Source organism: Suricata suricatta, chromosome 16, assembly GCF_006229205.1.
Source record: "Suricata suricatta isolate VVHF042 chromosome 16, meerkat_22Aug2017_6uvM2_HiC, whole genome shotgun sequence".
NCBI classification, from domain to species: Eukaryota; Metazoa; Chordata; class Mammalia; order Carnivora; family Herpestidae; genus Suricata; species Suricata suricatta.
Genome location: NC_043715.1, coordinates 18,226,066 through 18,243,693, shown reverse-complemented (window position 1 = coordinate 18,243,693; position 17,628 = coordinate 18,226,066). Strand labels below are relative to the sequence as shown.

Genomic DNA, 17,628 nt, shown 5'->3' with positions numbered 1-17,628 from the left:
GTTCTTTCTGGCTCTGGCCCAACCGCTGGGGAGGGGGCAGGCACAAGGTGAAGACCTTTGTCCTTACTGTTTGCTCTCCAAGGAATGCTCTTTCTCAGACAGGCCAGGCTCCTCTCTAACTTCCTTCAGATCTCTCCTCTCTGATCAGAGGTACCTTCCCTGATTTCCAGATATAAAATATCCCTCTGGTCCTCACCCCATCCCTAGCTGCCTCCCTTACCCCAGAACAGCCCACTATGCCTTCTTCTCTCCCACTCCTATGTGTAAGTGTGGAGGATAGACATTACTAGGTTTTTCCTGATTATTAAACACATGCTGCATGTTAAGAAAGGGGGGAAAGTATGTAAAGAAATACATGGAAAAGGAAAGAATGTGAAAGTTTCATGACCCAGAGATAAGCATTGTTAAACTGTTCGCATGTGTCCTGCCAGACTTTTCTGTGCACGCAAAGAGGCATGCACAAAGGGAAAAAGAGGAGGAGAAGAAATGCATACAGGAATAATTGTTATTATTAGAACAAAACTCTGTTGTAACTGGTTTTTCATTTGATGTTCTGTTCTGCCTGGCTAATGGCTCCTTTCTGGCCTTTCCGACCCCACACTTGGCGTCCTCTTGGATGCTGGGGACCACTGCTCAGGTAACACTGCACCCCCCCACCCCTGAACCCAGCCCACTGTATCCCTGGTCCCTCAGGGAGTTGCCCCCGGGCCTGAAAGGGGTGCTCCAGGTGCTGGGGGTGGGAGCTCCACAGGAATGGCACAGACCAGCTGCTGGGCACCCTCAGCTTCTTAGAACGTCACAGGGTAGCACAAACCACAGCACAGGGCCACGGCTAGCTGACTAAGCCTGTCCCACACCCCGCAGCTTCAAGAGAAAGCAGGAAAACCATGTGCCTCTGCGGGGCTCCAGGGCTGTCTTCCAACTTCCTCTTGCCTTCTCTTACCCACACCAGACCCCTCGAGCTGTTCTTCTGCTCCATTCCAAATTTACTTTGAAGAAAGGATATGAGTCATCGGCAACTTGGAGTGCTAGTGACAAGTACAAGGCCCACAGAATTGCCCCTTCCAAGCAAGTAGCTCTACAGAGGCTGAGAGAGAGGAAGTGACTGGCCCAGGATCCCACAGCAAGTAAGTGCCAGAGCTGGGCCTTAGGCTTGGGACCCGAGGATGATGGAAAATTCTGGGCCTGTCAGTGATAAGTCTGAGTAGAGATGGCTGTGGGATTATGGTGGCAAAGGGAATGATTATTTTGGAGTCACAGGAGACCTCTAGCCTACATCATCACAGCTTGGGTGCTGCTGATCCATTAAGCAGGTGAAAGACATTGATCTGTGTTTGGAGAAGCCTTAAAGAGATAGAAACACAGGTTCTATTTCCCTCAAAGTGTCTGCTCATCCTCCTCCAGTGAAGGGCAATCTTTAGCTTTGGCTTTAAGAGCTAGGAGTTTAACACACCACTTTGAGGCTGCCTAATAACCTGCAAGCTCTGTTGCTTCAGAGCAGGTTTGAGAAGAGGCCGAGGCAAGATATGTAATTTTAAAAAATTCCCATGGGCCACCTGGGTGGTTCAGTTGGTGACTTCAGCTCAGGTCATGATCTTGTGCTTCATGAGTTTGAGCCCCATGTAGGGCTCTATGCTGACAGCTCAGAACCTGGAGCCTGCTTCAGAATTCTATGTCTCCTTCTCTCTCTGCCCCTCCCCTGCTCATGATCTGTCTCTCTGTCTGGTCAAAAACAAATAAAACATTAAAAAAATTTTTTTTAATTTCCCCAGGCTTTGTCACTAGCATTCTCAAGACTTGTGAAATATGTCCTTGAGATTGCTGCTCTGCAGCATTACCAGTCCCTCTGAAGGAAAGGGGGCCTTGTAGGGGATGTGTGTACACACATACACGTGTCTATGTGTGTGGTCCATTTGGGCGAAGACAGTGCCAGGAAAAGTCACCTGTTTGGCCAAAGGTGGTGAATTACTTGATTTAGGATGACACTGGTCTGTAAGACAGTTGTCTGAGGGCACAGATGTGCTCCGATCAGTAGGAAGGCTTTTCTGGGTTTATGCAGTTACACTGGGGAGCACTGATGTCACAGAACCACTCCAAGGGGATGCTCGCCTGCTCACCAGCAAAAAGGTATCTAAGTTTTTTTTTACAAACTCTTCCAGATAGATATAAGGCCTAGATGTTATACTTTTGACAGATGGACAAAAAACTGTCTGCTACCCTCTCAGTTCCTCCTGACACAGATCATCTCAGATCCAGCTTTCCTAACATTCCATAGAAGCTCTCATTTGTGTGCCTATAAAATCATGGAATTTTGCCAGAATCATCCAAGGGATCTAACTCTCTACCCCCGTCAAGCCTATGGTTGTTTTTTAAAATTCAGTTTTGCTGCTGCTGCTGCTCCTTCCTCTCCCCCTCTTCCTCCTCCTTCTTTCTGATTATACAAGAAATGCCAGATGGAGTAATATATACGTATGTTTACTGTAGAAATTTTCTCCCTGTCTCCCTCCCTCTGCCCCTCACTCATTTGTGCCCTCTTTCTCTCTCAAAAAAAAAAAAAGAAAGAAAGAAAATGTGTAATGTTTACCTTTGACTGTCACCTTAGGGTAAATTAAAATAAGCAGAATTGGGTGGCTCAGTTGGTTAAGCTGTCTGACTTCAACTCGGGTCATGATCTTGCAGTTCATGGGTTTAAACCCGGAATGGGGCTCTGTGCTGAGAGCTCAGAGCCTAGAGCCTGATTCTGATTCTGTGTCTCCCTCTCTCTCTGACTCTCCCCAACTCGTGCTCTGTGACTGTCTCAAAATTAAATTTAAAACATTAAAAAAAAAGTAGAATTAGTAGATCAAAGATCTATTCATCGGGTAGCCTCAATTTACACTCCTACCTGCCCAGATGGCAATGCCTGCTCACCAACATGAAGTACTAACCTGTTTTAATGATTGTCAGGTTGTTTGACAAAAACCAGTATCTCATTTTAATTCTCATTTGCTTGGTTTGACTGAGGCTGAATATTTTAAAATTTCCTCAGAAAATGACAGCTGATCTTCTGCTTTTCCTTTCTCAAGGAGAGATCAGTCCTTTTCCTTCATTTTCTTCTTTTAAGACCTTGAGACAAGAAGCACTGGCTGGGTTCTTGGGCTAGCTAGCCATCAGATGTCCATGAGTGAGCTAGCTACAGCCTCTAAATCAAAGTTCCAGGGCATGCAAAATCTTCAGAGGTACATTTTTACTTGGGAATTGTTGTATGTGTGGTAATTTAGTAAAAACTCTGCAGTTTCAGACTTAGCAGAGTGATGTAATTTCTCTCAGGAAAGTGTGGTGGGGGAAGCCATCTATCTGTGTGCCTCAAGTAGTCACCTCAGGCACCCAAAATGCCTGCAGATGAAGTGATTAAACTGTGCTGCCTCTGTCCTTAAGGATGACCGTTTGTCACTTCAAATGAACTATCTATACAAAATCTAAAAATAAAATTGCACCCATTTATTTAGAATGACTTAGAGTTATCTTTAGTTTCAGTTTGAAACACCCTTCTCAATATCCAGGAAGAGAGATATTTCAAATTCTGACTTACCGGTAAAAACTTCCGGAAAAGGCCAAGGGTGAGTGGCAGTATAAATGTCATAGCAGACACAAGTCTGACAAGAGCAGTATTATGGCAGGCACGTCCTTGGGTCCAGGTGGGCTGGCCAGGCTCTCCAGGTAAACCAGTGTGTCTTGCTTCCAGAAGACCACATTCTCAGGGCTCCAAGTGGCCTTTTCTGGTCCTCTCCGATTATTTTCTGCCTCCAAGGAAGGACTGTACTTGTCTTACAATAATAAGGAAGCAGGGGATAACTGGATTCCCACAACACAAGGGACTGAGGATTATCTGGTGTCTTGGTTCTCAGTCTTTCTCAACCTTTCTCAACCACTAACCATTTCTAGTAACTGTCAGTGGTCAGACCAATGTAAATGTCTTTTGAAGGCCCAACGGTCCCTGGGAACCAATGAAAACTGTAGAGCAGGAATTTGAGTTTTAGAAGGGCCACTGCCTGTTCCGTACAGAAAGAGTCGTAAACTGAAGGGAGGGAGACCAAATGAGAGGATTAGAATAGGGTAGTGAAGTAGCTGGAGTCAAATGTATGTGGATTGCAGAGATAAAATTAACAGAATTAGATAATAAAGAGGGGCTGGAGAGAGGGAGCAATCAAGACTCACAGGATTCTAGTTCAGGCTCTCTGGGAGGATGGTGCGGCCATTATTGGGTTAGGGTAGGAGAGGAAGAGCAAGTTTGGTAGGAAGGTGAGTTCCAGGAAAGATGTGTTCAAGACGAGCATAGGGCCTCCAGAGGGACGTGTCCAAGTGGTTGAATACAAGGCTGTCGCGCTTGGGAGAGCGGTCTGGACTGGTGGGCAAAGCAAAGGAGAGGAAAGCGTGCGGTATTATTAACAACAGTAAAGAATTGGGGAATTGGAGAGGCTGCTGAGTTTGGGGTGTGCTGAGTGTGGGAGATCACGTAGTGGGGTAGCTCAGTCCCTGACTGCCTGGTCGCGTAGCCGGGAGCTCTGCCCACTCAGAGTCAGAGCCCTGAGGGGTGAGGATGGGTGGGGAGGAACTGGATTTGGCCCCTCCCGCCCGGCTGCCCTGTCGTCTTCCTCAGCCATTGGGCAATTCTGCTGTCTGTCAAAGACCCGCCTCCGCAGGTGAACCAATAAGAGCTGGAGAAAGGAAGCTTCCTTTTCCATGTGGATTTGCACTAGGGGCCGCTTCAGGGAGGTGAGGCGGGAGTGGTGGCAGCTGCAGCACTGTGCGCAGGCGCGGAACTGACGGGACGGACCCGGCAGCGGTGGCGCAAGCTGGTGAGTGGGGAGCGAGGGTCCGAGGTAGGGAAGGGAGCTATCGCGGGATGGGGACTCCTCCAACCCCGCCGGGCGTCTCCGGCACCCGGCCCTCTGCGCCCAGCAGAATCGGCGCAGATAATGAGGTGGAAAGCGGAGGTGAGGTGAAATGAGGTGAGGGGGCGGGCCCGCAGCCACAGTCATCCCATGGCGCGCACGCGCCACGTGGGCTCGCGGACTCGCCAAGGACCCTTGGCTTCGGACCCGGACGCACGCGTTAGCTGCTTTAGCCCGTGGTGCACCCCTGTGAGCTAGGCGCCCCGACTGATTTCCGTATTTTACAAGCTGGGAAGCTGGGGTTCAGGGATGTGGCCGCACCGGGGTATGAGAGCGATCGGGCTTGATAGACTCCAGAGATCCCACTCTTAGCTATGAGGCTGTGGGGCAGAGAATTATGAGTCTACACTCTTTGACCTACCGATTCCTCCTTTGGGAAGTAAGTAGATTAAAACCTAAGTAGAGGAAAGGTTGATGCAGAAGGCCGTGCAGTTTGATGTTTTATAAATAGCGAGCCAGTGGAAATGACTTCTAAATCTACAACAAAAGAGAACAGTTAAGTAAATTGAGATTGTTTATGCCAAAATGGGGTAGTACACATCCGTGAAATGTCTTTATCATGAATAAAATGCTTTTAAAAAGAAAACCAGATTGTAAGTTATGGTTTCAACTGTATAGAAATGTATACAGAATGACTAGAGGAGTCACTTAATGATAAAAGTAGAACTATTTTTTGGAGCAGAAGGGTCATATTTGTTAAATCCTTATGCATGCATACATACATACATACATACATACATGCAAAACCTTATGAGACTAGTACTCCAATCGCCCTGACAGACAGCCGGAGCTCAGGCAAGTGAAGCAGTGTGTCTGATGTTAGACAGCTAGTGTCATACCTGGTGTGCTGTTGGGCCTTTGGAAATGCTGCATCTAGCCAGTATTTGAGGGCCTGTTGTGTGTTGTAAGGGGCCAGGCAATGGAGAGCCACTGGTGAGTAAGGGAGCCTAGGTTCCTGAGTTCATGGAGCTTATAGACTAGTGGAGAAGCAAATAGATACTTAAACACTTATAGTCTGCTGGGGACAGTGAACATGGGAGCTAGACACTGGGCTCTGGCAAGGGAAAGGATTTGGGAAGGAAAATGAAAGGAGGCCCCTGGGTCAGCTGTGAGGGATGAGTGAGCTCTGTGGGGAAGCCTTCCATGGCTCTGTATGAGTGGGGAGCATATGAAAATCCTGTTTCCCTCATTTTCTGGAATGTTATTTATGTGTTGTAATGGGAGGTAGGGAGACTTGCTTAAGTATTTTGAATTTAGTCAAAAAAAAATTTTTTTTTTTGAGAGCAAGAGCACAGAGAGAGAGAAAGAGAGCACAATCAGGGCATGGGGGGGCAGGGAGGGACAGAAGATCCAAAGTGGACTCCTCACTGACTGCAGAGAACCCGATGCAGGGCTCAAAATCAGGAACCACAAGATCATGGCCTGAGCCCAAGTTGGTCCTTTAACCAACTGAACCACCCAGGAGCCCCAACTCTTTTAAAGTTTATCTTAAGGGGCGCCTGGGTGGCTCAGTCGGTTAAGCCTCTGACTTCGGCTCAGGTCAGATCTCACGTTCGTGGGTTCAAGCCCCGCGTCAGGCTCTGTGCTGACAGCTAGCTCAGAGCCTGGAGCCTGCTTCCGGTTCTGTGTCTCCTTCTCTCTCTGCCCCTCCCCCTCTCATGCTCTGTCTCTCTCTGTATCAAAAATAAATAAAACATTTAAAAAATTAAAAAAAAATAAAGTTTATCTTAAAACACTTCTGTTCAGGATAGTAACAAAATAAATGTTTTCAGAAATCTGTTTTTAAGAAGATTAAATTTGAACTTTCTTCAATTCTTTAATTTTCAGGTTTAAAGCAAGCCCCTTTTGCTGAAGAAACACGTTTGCTGGTATCAATTCATAATGTCAAGTACTTTGCCCTTCTGGATCTTAAATTCTGCAAGGAACAGCATTGCCACATTACAAGGGGGCAGACGTTTATATTCAAGGTGTGCCTCAAATAGAAATAAATCAAGATGGAGACTCTTTTCCCAGGTACCAGGCACCCTAAAAAGCAGTGCCCCATGCAGTAGCTTTGCCCTGCAGAAAGCCTACAGACACACATCAACAGAGGAAGATGATTTCCACTTGCAGCTCAGCCCTGAGCAGGTAAATGAAGTGCTGCGAGCCGGTGAGTCAGCTCACAAGGTCCTTGACCTTGTCAGTGGAGTCCCAAATTCAGTGTTACGGTTTGAGAGCAACCAGCTGGCTGCCAATTCCCCAGTGGAGGACCGGCGAGGTGTAGCCTCCTGCCTGCAGACCAGTGGGCTGATGTTTGGCATCTTCGATGGTCATGGTGGCCATGCATGTGCTCAGGCAGTGAGCGAGAGGCTCTTCTACTACGTGGCAGTATCACTGATGTCCCAGCAGACCCTGGAGCAGATGGAGGGAGCCATGGAAAGCATGAAGCCCCTGCTGCCCATCCTGCATTGGCTCAAGCACCCAGGGGACAGTATCTACAAGGATGTCACGTCAGTGCACCTTGATCATCTCCGTGTCTACTGGCAGGAGCTGCTTGACCTGCACATGGAAATGGGGCTCAATATTAAGGAAGCGTTAATGTATTCCTTCCAGAGACTGGATTCTGACATCTCGCTGGAAGTCCAGGCCCCGCTGGAAGATGAGATGACGAGGAACCTTTCACTCCAGGTGGCCTTCTCTGGGGCTACAGCTTGCATGGCCCATATTGATGGAGTTCACTTGCATGTGGCAAACGCTGGTGACTGTCGGGCCATCCTTGGGGTCCAGGAGGACAATGGCATGTGGTCTTGTCTGCCCCTCACCTGCGACCACAATGCCTGGAACCAAGCTGAGCTATCACGGCTAAAGAGGGAGCACCCTGAATCAGAGGACAGGACAGTCATCATGGACAACAGGCTGCTGGGCGTGCTCATGCCCTGCAGGGCCTTCGGGGATGTCCAGCTGAAGTGGAGTAAGGAGCTGCAGCGCAGTGTCCTGGAGAGGGGCTTCGACACTGAGGCCCTCAACATTTACCAGTTCACCCCTCCACACTGCTATACTCCACCCTACCTGACTGCTGAGCCTGAGGTCACCTACCACCGGCTGAGGCCCCAGGATAAGTTCCTCGTGTTGGCTTCAGATGGCCTGTGGGACGTGCTGGACAATGAGGATGTGGTGAGGCTGGTAGTGGAGCACCTGGCTGAAGCAGGACGGCACAAGCCAGACCTGGCCCAGAGACCCGCCAACCTAGGACTCATGCAGAGCCTGCTGCTGCAGAGGAAAGCGCAGGGCCTCCATGCAGCCGACCAAAATGCAGCCACACGTCTGATCAGACACGCCATAGGGAGCAATGAGTATGGGGAGATGGAGCCGGAGCGGCTAACAGCGATGCTGACCTTGCCAGAGGACTTGGCGAGGATGTATAGGGATGACATCACTGTCACTGTGGTGTATTTTAACTCAGACTCAATTGATGCATATTACAAAAGGGGTTAAGAGTGTTCCATATTGCCAAGGTTAACGTAAATGCTTTTCTAAGACGTTTTCACTTACTTCTTAAACCGGCTATTCAGCCCTTACTGTTAAAAAGGCAGGCAGATGTAGCTGGCTTAATAATAGACTGACATGAGGAAAAACCAGACTTGGTTTAAAAACAGTAGCAGTGATTTCATGCCACAGTGTGTTTTGATCACCCCTTCTGCATAGAGAGGGCAGAGCATTGAGACCGTAGAATTCGCTTGGGCCCATAACCAAAGTCCTTTTACAAAGACACTGTTGTTAAACTGTCAGCCTGAGCCTTCAAATGGTAAATTTAATCATCACTCTTAAGACTATGAAGAACTTCAGGATTTCCTGATGTTGTGCAAAATCTGCAAACTTGGTAGTTTTCCTCGATTTAAAATCGTGGACTTATTTTTAAATTACTAAGACCTAGGTTTACAGAGAATATTCTAGAACACTTTTCTATGCACTATTCTAACTTTTTTGTGTGACTATACTTGTGGAAACATTTTGTGATGCTGCATCCTAGTCATGCTTTTGTTTATGTTAATACTGAGTCCTCAAACTTACAGACAGGCCTGCTGTAAGCATGCTTGGAATGACTTGTCTTGGTTTTCAGCTGAGAGTGAGAGGGGCAAGGCCTCTGGACCAGCTGCTGAATTGACTCGTGCCACTTGTGATACTTTCCACTGTGTCCCACCCCTTGAACCTTGAGCCATAATACTAGGAGGTAATATCTGACTAAGCCTTAACTCCTGGCCTTCCCTGCATTAATAACATATCCTCCAGGGCTTCGTCTCTGGGGGGGAGAGGCGGGTATTTATAGCACTTAGCCTTTCTGATTATACCTCTCAAACATTCTTCTGTTAATTCCACCTAATATTCCTACCTCTGCTCTGCCGAACTCCCTCACTCCACTGCTGCTGCTGCTGATTATATTCACACAATATTGTCCAGAAAGAAGGCTCCCTCTTCAAATGGTTGTAGGGGAAGAGAAAATGTGATCGTGTAATGTGGTAGTTGTGACAGATGTGTAGGCAGAATTGGCTTGTGCAGTGAATCATGGACCTAAGATTCAGCCTGAATCTGGACAGGTGAAAACATGAAGAGCTTGGGAAGTCACTAACCAGGGCTGCTTTGTCCTGAGAGGCAGTGGGGAAGAAGGAGCGAGACTTGTCAGATGGGGTGCATGCCCAAAGACTGTGGGACAAACCGTCATGGCTTCTCCTCAGGAGCCAGACCATATTTAGTCTAGGAGTTGGGGCAAAAATAAAAATGTAACCTGTAATGGCCTCTGTGGGCAGCACAGTCTTTGTGGTTATTTCAAATTAAACCATGTGGATCCTTTTTAGGGGAATGAATTTCATGTTCTGAGTTGCTGAGGCATTTATACAACAGGAAATGTATCCCTAAATGGAAAGGAAACACAAATATAATCCCACAAAGCTGACAGTTCTGTCTTCCTGCACTACTTTAGTTGATCCCTCTCCTCATCTTACCACCTTTTGCCATACACTGAAAGAAAAAAGAAAGTTTGACTTTTCATGTCCCAGTGGCATTCATTCAAGTGTTGGCGTACTTTTAACTTAGGGACACGTCCCTGTCGGTTTTCCGGTGCAACTGTTTGGTGATTGGGCTTCAGCTCTCCTTTGAGTGCTTACCCCTTGGTCCTTTCATTCTGAAATCATTAATGTTCCTTTTGATCTCCTGGATCATAACTGAGAAATAAAACGTGAAACACTGCTCTTGTGCTTGCATGAAGGTTTGTGGCTAAAGCTGAAGACTCCATGTCTGCCGTCTTTTGTTCTTTATGCCAGCTAACCCTGGCACACTGTCAGAGCATTTACTGGGATTACAGAGTGCCTGAATCCTGTTTTGGAGCCTAGCATGGGTCATAAAATACTCGGATTCAGCTGAGAAAATACAGACTTCCACTTGCTTCTCCAAGCTTATCTGTTTTTGTCTTTGCCTAATCTATTTCCTGCTTTCTAATTGGTATATTGAGATGGCCGAAAGGCCAATTTATTGTCTGCCTTTTCTTTTTTTTTTTTAATTTTTTTAATGTTTATTTATTTTTGAGAGAGAGACACAGAGTGTGGGCAGGGGAGGGGCAGAGAGGGAGACACAGAATCCAAAGCAGGCTCCAGGCTCTGAGTTGTCAGCACAGAGCCTGACATGGGGCTTGAACTTATGAACTGTGATATCATGACCTGAGCTGAAGTCAAACATTTAACTGACGGAGCCACCCAGGTGTCCCTATTGTTTGCCTTTTTCCACTGTGAACTCTGTTAGCTCTTTCCATGAATGGTCCAAAGAGAGGCTCCTGGTTAACTCCCAGCATGTCTGTCTCCCTGATCACAATTCTGGTGTCCATGGGCTTTCTGAGACACGTGGGCTACTGCTAGAGAACACTTGGTGGTACTTGTCAGCCTTCCAAAACACTTATTATTTCTTTTAGTAAAGAGTTCAATATTGAGACATCTAAAATGAATTTAAAAATAAGACTGAATATTTAATTTTTTGGATATAACTTGAATAAAGTATGCTTTAGTTCTTTAAATTGCATATTATTTTAGATAAGAAACTAATACTGGCATAATTTAGATATTGTTTTATGTATAAATATCACAGCTCTGCTGACTCGGAATTGGTCAAAATGGATAGAGAAGATGTTATTAGTTCTAAATTTAGATTATAGGCTCAGTCTAGTTACTTAGATTGCTTTCTGAAATATTATTTATAACATTAAAGCTAGTTTGTTATAAAAAAGCTAATTTGTTATCATGAAAATGTGAATTTGGAGGTATGTTAATATATAAACATAGTTTCCCAGAAGTAGGACTGGCCTAAAAGATCTTTAGTATTGGGTACACCGGGTGAAAGTTCAGCTTAGACGCATTTGAGCTGGCATCTTTTATACATAAGAGAAATATAAACAGCTTGAACTTGAGTCAGTTAAAGAAGAGAATAATGAATTCTATGGAACAAGAACATGTGTTCAGAATGAATCTGGCTTGACTCTCATCCATCGGTCCCTGGAAACCTATCTTCATTTGACAGTTCTAGGGAGGCCTTGACTTCTCAGATTAAACCAGAGTATCTTGGAACTGAGCCATCCTAGTTTCATCTTAAAATGGTGCATTTGTCTCTGAACATGACTCCTTCCCTTGGCAGGAAAAGCCCTGGTGTCAGTTTGGAGCTGGGGGGTAAAGGCTGGGGGTACGTGCAAGCTGCGTCGTGCATCACACAGACTACTGTGCCACCATTTCCAAGTGGCTGGGGCTCTGTCCCTTATACCTTGCACCTGATGTTGAACTTGCTTCCTGGAAAATAATTCATAAGCATTTACTTGGACAAAGTACTGACCATGTTCTTTAATATTTACTAACATTGGTATTTTAAACTGTATACCCCTGATCTTTGACATTGATTTTCTAACTATTAGAGATATTTAAATGAAACTTGTAAATAAAAGGCAAAAAGAAATTTGGTTTCTTTTGGTTTGAATATTAATTTCTTTAGGTCCGTAGGGTGCTAGATTACACCAGCCTTTGTTTCACCACCTTTACCTGGCCATGGAAGATTTTAGTCTGCAAGAACCCTCCCCCCCACCCCCCCGCCACACACACACAAAGGAGAGGTTTTTCTCTGCAAATTTATGATGGATGCTGACCACACAGGAAGTGCTCATTTAGTGTTAACCATGTGTGTGAGCACCTGAAATGACGGAAAGGGAAGTTAAGTCTTTTGTTCTAAGGGTCTTCCACAGTCAGTGCCAAGGCCTGCTGGGATTTCAGATTTAACTGGCTTGGAAAACCAGCTTTTGTTAAATGCAGAGCCAGCTTTGGGGAAAAGCTCAGGGCAGCTACCTCCATAGTGTAGAGACCCCCCACCCTCTGTCCCCCCACCACCTGAGCTGTCTCCCAGCTGCTGTGATAAAGCTCCTGAGGACTGCCTCTATGGGTGCTTCTTAAAATGCAGTCCAACTATTAAGTTAACACTTCAGGGTGGACTTGAAGAGGAGCAGATGTGGGGGAGGGAAAGGTGGAAAAGGGGATGTCTGAGGTCCGATGAGGATAACAGGAAGAGCTATTTCCCTCTTTTTACCATCATAAAACAAGCCCAGAGACTGAAAAACTTGCCTCTGACATCATAGTAGGGCCAGGATTTGAACCAAGGCCCATCCACTTGTCCCTATACTGGCCCCTTCAGAAAGAGAACATAATGCATGAAAAATCTTTTCATTGCACAATTTTGGTCCAGGGTGGGTGGGGATGGGATAGAGAAGTAGGTGGTGCTCAAAACAAACTAGATATACTTAACATATGCGTTCCAATATCTCATCATTTCAGAACACGATAAAAGTATAAGGGAAAAAAATACAAGGGAAATGAAGAATTAAATTTTAAAAATTGAATTATTTGGGCTCTTTCCAGGGGAGAAGAAATATATTATGCTATTCCTTTCATCTCTAGATTTGTTGTTTTTATTTTACTTGATGCTACTAAATGCCCTAACGTAGTTCCTGTCCTGCTGATTGTAGAACGAGTGAAGCAGGATGGGGGGATGGACAGATGGATGGATGATTAAGGGAGGAGCAGATGAAGAGGAACCAGCAAAAGAGAGGTCAGAGGAGTAGTAGGAAAACTGTGAGTGATGGTGCAAAAGTGAGGAGAGGGGTCCGGAGCATCCGGTACCAGAAAAACTGTGGGTGTGGATAGATGGAAATGAACTGAGTGATTTTAAAGGCATCGCTAAGGAGAGGGATTCTCATTTGGGACTCGGGACACAGGATGGGCCTGGCCTGCGAGGTGGAGATGAGGGGTTGGCTCTGTGACAAAAGTCTGGCTGAGCTGCTAGGATGAGCCTTCCACTGAAACAAAGGTGTGCAGCAGGTAGGGGGATAAAGGAATGTCATCAAGCCAACATGTCCTTGCCTTATGGGAGGGGACAGTATCCACGAGGGGTTCATTTGGGGCTCCAGGGGCTTTGCTGACTCCAAACTAGGCTTTGGCATGGAAGGGCTGGGCCTTTACTGAGCTCTGCCTTGTGGCTGGGTCACTTATTCCTAAGGATGACGGGAACCCCAATGGGGAGCCCTTGGCTTGGCTGGCACCTCCAGCCGCAGGCCCTTTGCTGTGGGATTCTGCCATGAAACAGTGTGAGACAGGAAGCTGCCTCTAGATGTCACCATCTGGCCATGTTGGCGGCCAGCCGCAGCTGGAGTGGGAAGATGGGATTCCAGAGGGGAGGCCCTGAGGCACAGCCCTCCCAGAGCAGGAGCTCCCAGGGACTATAGCCTGGGACACCTTTCAGGGAACCTCATCAGACCCCAGACATGCCTGGGGCTGGAATGAATGTGGGACAGGAGTAGAACCCTGTCCTGTGATCACTCAGTCCTGCTTTGTGGGAAGAGGGCTGCTGGGTCCTAAGACAGCCAGAGCCAGGTGGTGATCTTTAGGTGGTGAGGGAGTGGTTGCTACCTTTTCAGTCTCTCCCAGTGTGCGTGCTCCCCTCTGTGGACTGCCCCTCACCTCTGAACCTTTCTCACCGCCTCTTCCTGGTCCCTGCAGCCAGTCCCCACAGCCACCTTCCTAGCAGCTCTGGGGTCTACTTTCTCCTGCCCAGCCCCAATAATGGTCCAAACCACCTTTACCCTCTACCCACAAACAGCAGCTGCCCCTCCTCCCCCCAGTCAACTCCACCCAGCACAAGGCAGCCAGAGGGATCTGGGTCACACTCAAATATTATGTATCACTCATCTGCTCCATGCCTTCCAGGCTCCCCCTTGCCCTTGGGAGAAAGCTCAGCATCCTCCTCCCCAGCCTCCTCTGACTCCTCCCCAGGGGTGCAGATACCAGTCAGGCAAGAACAAAGGAGAGAAGAGAAAGAGCTCTTTCCTCCACAACCTGAGGCTAGTCTTCCAAAAGTCAGGCTGCCCACTGGTCTCTCCTGGGAGAGAGCCTGGAATCCTCCACCTCTTGCTCCTTGTGGTTTTAAGGATGACCACAGATTCTTTGCCGCTCCTCCCATCAAGCTGTGGGGTCTAATTCTCCTCTTCTTGACTCTGGGCTGAACTTAGCAACTGTGACCCTGGAGACTGACATTAGTGTGCAGCAAAGTCTTGATAATTGGTAAATCTGAAAGATGGTTGTGATGGTTAGTTTTATGTGCTAACCTGACTGGGTTAAGGTTTTTTGTGGTTTTTTTTTTTTTTTTACCTGACTGGTAAAATGTTATCTCTGGGTGTGCTGTGAGGATGTTTCCAGAAGAGATTAAATCAGTAGACTGAGTAAAGGAGTAGGTGGGCATCAAACAGTCCACCCAGGGCTGGAATGGAGCAAAAACAAGGAGAGAAACATGCTGTCCATTGAGCTGGGACACCCATCTTCTGTCCTTGGACATCTAATGCTCCCCGTTCTCGGGCCTGAGGACTCTGACTGGGACTTACACCACTAGCTCCTCTCGCTCTTAGGCCTTCGGCTTTGGACTGGACCCACACCACTGGCTTTCTTGGGCCTACAGCTTGCAGAGAGCAGAGCATTGGACTTCTCAGCCTCCATAACCACATGAGCCAATCCCTCATAATAAATCTCACAATCCTATGAAAATACTAATTTTTTTATGGTTTTTCATTTTTGAGAGAGAGAGACAGACAGAGCATGAGTAGGGAAGGGCCAAGAAAGAGAGAGACACAGAACTTGAAGCAGACTCCAGGCTCTGTGCAGTCAGCACAGAGCCCATCATGGGGCTCAAACTTATGAACCGTGAGATCACAACCCAAGCTAAAGCCAGATGCTTAACTGACTAAGCCACCCAGGCACCCCAAACCAAGTATTATGAACCCATTTTACAGATGGTGAAATCGAGCCTGGGAAAGAAAAACAACATACTCAAGGTCACAAAACTAGTAAATGTGGAGCTGAGTTTCAAACCCTAGTATCTGACCTCAGAACTTCCTCTTAGCTTTCATGTGATTGTCTAAGCAATCATGCAATTGTGTTGATTACCTATTCATCTGATAAAAAGCAAGACAAACAAACAAAACAAAACCAAAACCCACCCAAACAAAAATATGCTCTACCCACTCCATTAAAGCCTGGCAGTAAGGAGTGAGCTGTCGGTCCGTGGAAATATTCTAGCAGAAACTAGAGGAGCATTTGGCAAGATGTGGATTGGACGGACTGAGCAGTCCCATTCTGAGGCTGGACCCTCTGCTTCTGCCTGGGGTGGGACTGTGTGCATGCAACACAAGACAGCCTCTGTATCACTGGCCAGCCTGGCTTGTGGGGTTGGGAGGGCAAAAGCAGTGGAAGTGGGGGGAGAGGGAGGAGGGAAGGGGTTCTTGCCTCAGGCAGGCAGGAGGGACTCACAGATCACAGCCTGCCTTGCTTTCCTGCCCCTGTGACCCCGGACTGGTCTCTGACCACCCCCCTCCCTGCCCTGGGCTTGGCACTTCTGGCTTGGGGAAGAGCCCAGAACTATTCACCCACTCAGTGAAACCCGCTCTCCTGCCCAGCACCTGTCAGAATTTATCAGAGAGAAAGAGAAGGAGAAGGCCAGCCAACTGCGTAAGGAGGGGTTAAACAAAAATGGCCATGGCACTGGTGTTGGTAAGGAAGAGAAACTGGCCACTGCTGACATGTCCGTCCTCAACATACTGGACAAAGGGATTCTGGTGCATCTATCTGGTGGACTTTAAAGTGACAGGTGGAAGATGGTGGAGGATCTTTATTATTAGACAGGAAATAGCTAAGTGTAAATACTGTAAGTGGGGGTGGGGTAGGAAATCACATTATGAAGCAGTATATTCAGTGTGACCCCAAGTGAAAATCTTTTCCCCCAGCCCTCACACGCCCCCTCCACCAGCTCCCTCGTGACTTAGCCCACGGGCCAGGGGCTGGCGGTGGAGGAGGGGACTATGACTATATTGGGAAGGGGATGAGATCACCAAGAGCCTGGCTGATTTAGAACTGGGTAACTTTTTCCACCGTGTGGCTCTCAGAGGCTTCTGCACTGGCTCGTAAAACTTGGTGCCAGCCTGCAGGGTGGAGGGGAGCCATGTTCCCCACTGTAGGGGTGAAGATGGTGGCTGCAGCTGGAGAGGGCATAGGTGCTGGGCTAACATTGAAATAAAAATGACAGAGTGGGTCTGGGGGTACTCAGGGCCCTGTGGACCTTCCAAGAGCTTTGCTCCCAGCAGATCTGAGTGTTCTAAAGACTCCCTGGGGACCTTTGTGGGCAGAAAGTGCATTTTGTGGGTGCAGCAATATCCCAGAGGATGGCCACCTGTGGCAAGCTGAGCTGGGTCCCCCTGGGCCCACCTGCAACACCCGGTTGTTTTGAGATTCCTATTTGCCAGCCTGGCCCCCCTGCTGAGAGGACTCCCTCCCACACACACATACCGCCCTCATCCCCCTACCCCTCCACCCCCCCCTTCCCTACCTCCCCATTCCCTACCCACACACCCAGTTCCTGGCCAAACCCAGAGAAAACCCTGGTGGGAGCAGCTGTCAAGGAAGGGGCCTGGGCTGGGAAAGCAATCCATTCCGATTCCAGCTCAGCAAATAACTGAGTCCAGCTCAACTACCACCCTTGACCACAGTGCCCATCAGACTCCCTCAAACCTCCATTTCTGTGCTCCAGCCTCACAGAAATGTCACAGTATGCCACAGCATGTCCCAGTCCTCTGAGATTTTGCCCAAGCACTTGTCCCAGCCCTGCTAGCCTTCTCTGCTCCAGCTGCCTTTGTCAGCTCCCACGCCCTGAGCTGGGAGAGTCAGCGTCCATCACGCTGGCTGGTCCATGTCCAACGAGGCTGACCCTGAGGGCAGGGGCTGGCTCCAGGGAAAATGCTAGGACATGTGGATGAAGGAAGGGGAGTGTGCCTGGAAGGACTGAGGAGTCAGGGGAGGACCAACTGTGAACCCAGTACTGTCCTGTGCTGGGGCCTTGAGTGGGACCTCAGGAGCCTCAAGCCCCTCACACTGCACAAGCAAACAGCAAAAGAACATGGTTTGAGGCACTCTGACCCGTGCTTTGTAAGCAAGGAGCAGGAGCTGGGCAGAACCGGAATGAGCCAGACCGTCCCCTCCTTAGCCTGAGCCCTGGGCAGCAGGACTAGGAATGGAATTCTCCAGTTGGATGGAGTTTTTCCTGGAAAATCCCCACAAGCCCTTCCAGAAACATGCTTTTTGTGCCTGACTCTGACTCC

At 47.9% G+C, this 17,628-nt stretch overlaps 1 protein-coding gene across 2 annotated transcripts; it reads left to right on the top strand.

Annotated features, from left to right (window-relative positions):
- The first annotated feature begins 4,750 nt into the window (after positions 1 to 4,750).
- PDP2 (pyruvate dehyrogenase phosphatase catalytic subunit 2) lies at positions 4,751 to 10,161 on the top strand. Of its 2 annotated transcripts, none has more exons than XM_029925109.1 (2): positions 4,751 to 4,838; positions 6,762 to 10,161. In XM_029925109.1, exon 2 carries the CDS (start codon positions 6,816 to 6,818, stop codon positions 8,406 to 8,408), a length of 1,593 nt encoding a protein of 530 aa, XP_029780969.1. In that variant the 5' UTR covers positions 4,751 to 4,838; positions 6,762 to 6,815; the 3' UTR covers positions 8,409 to 10,161. The 2 variants fall into 2 exon arrangements, with proteins under 2 accessions (XP_029780969.1, XP_029780970.1); XM_029925110.1 differs by lacking the exon at positions 4,751 to 4,838 and adding an exon at positions 5,227 to 5,313.
- The last annotated feature ends 7,467 nt before the right edge of the window (positions 10,162 to 17,628 follow it).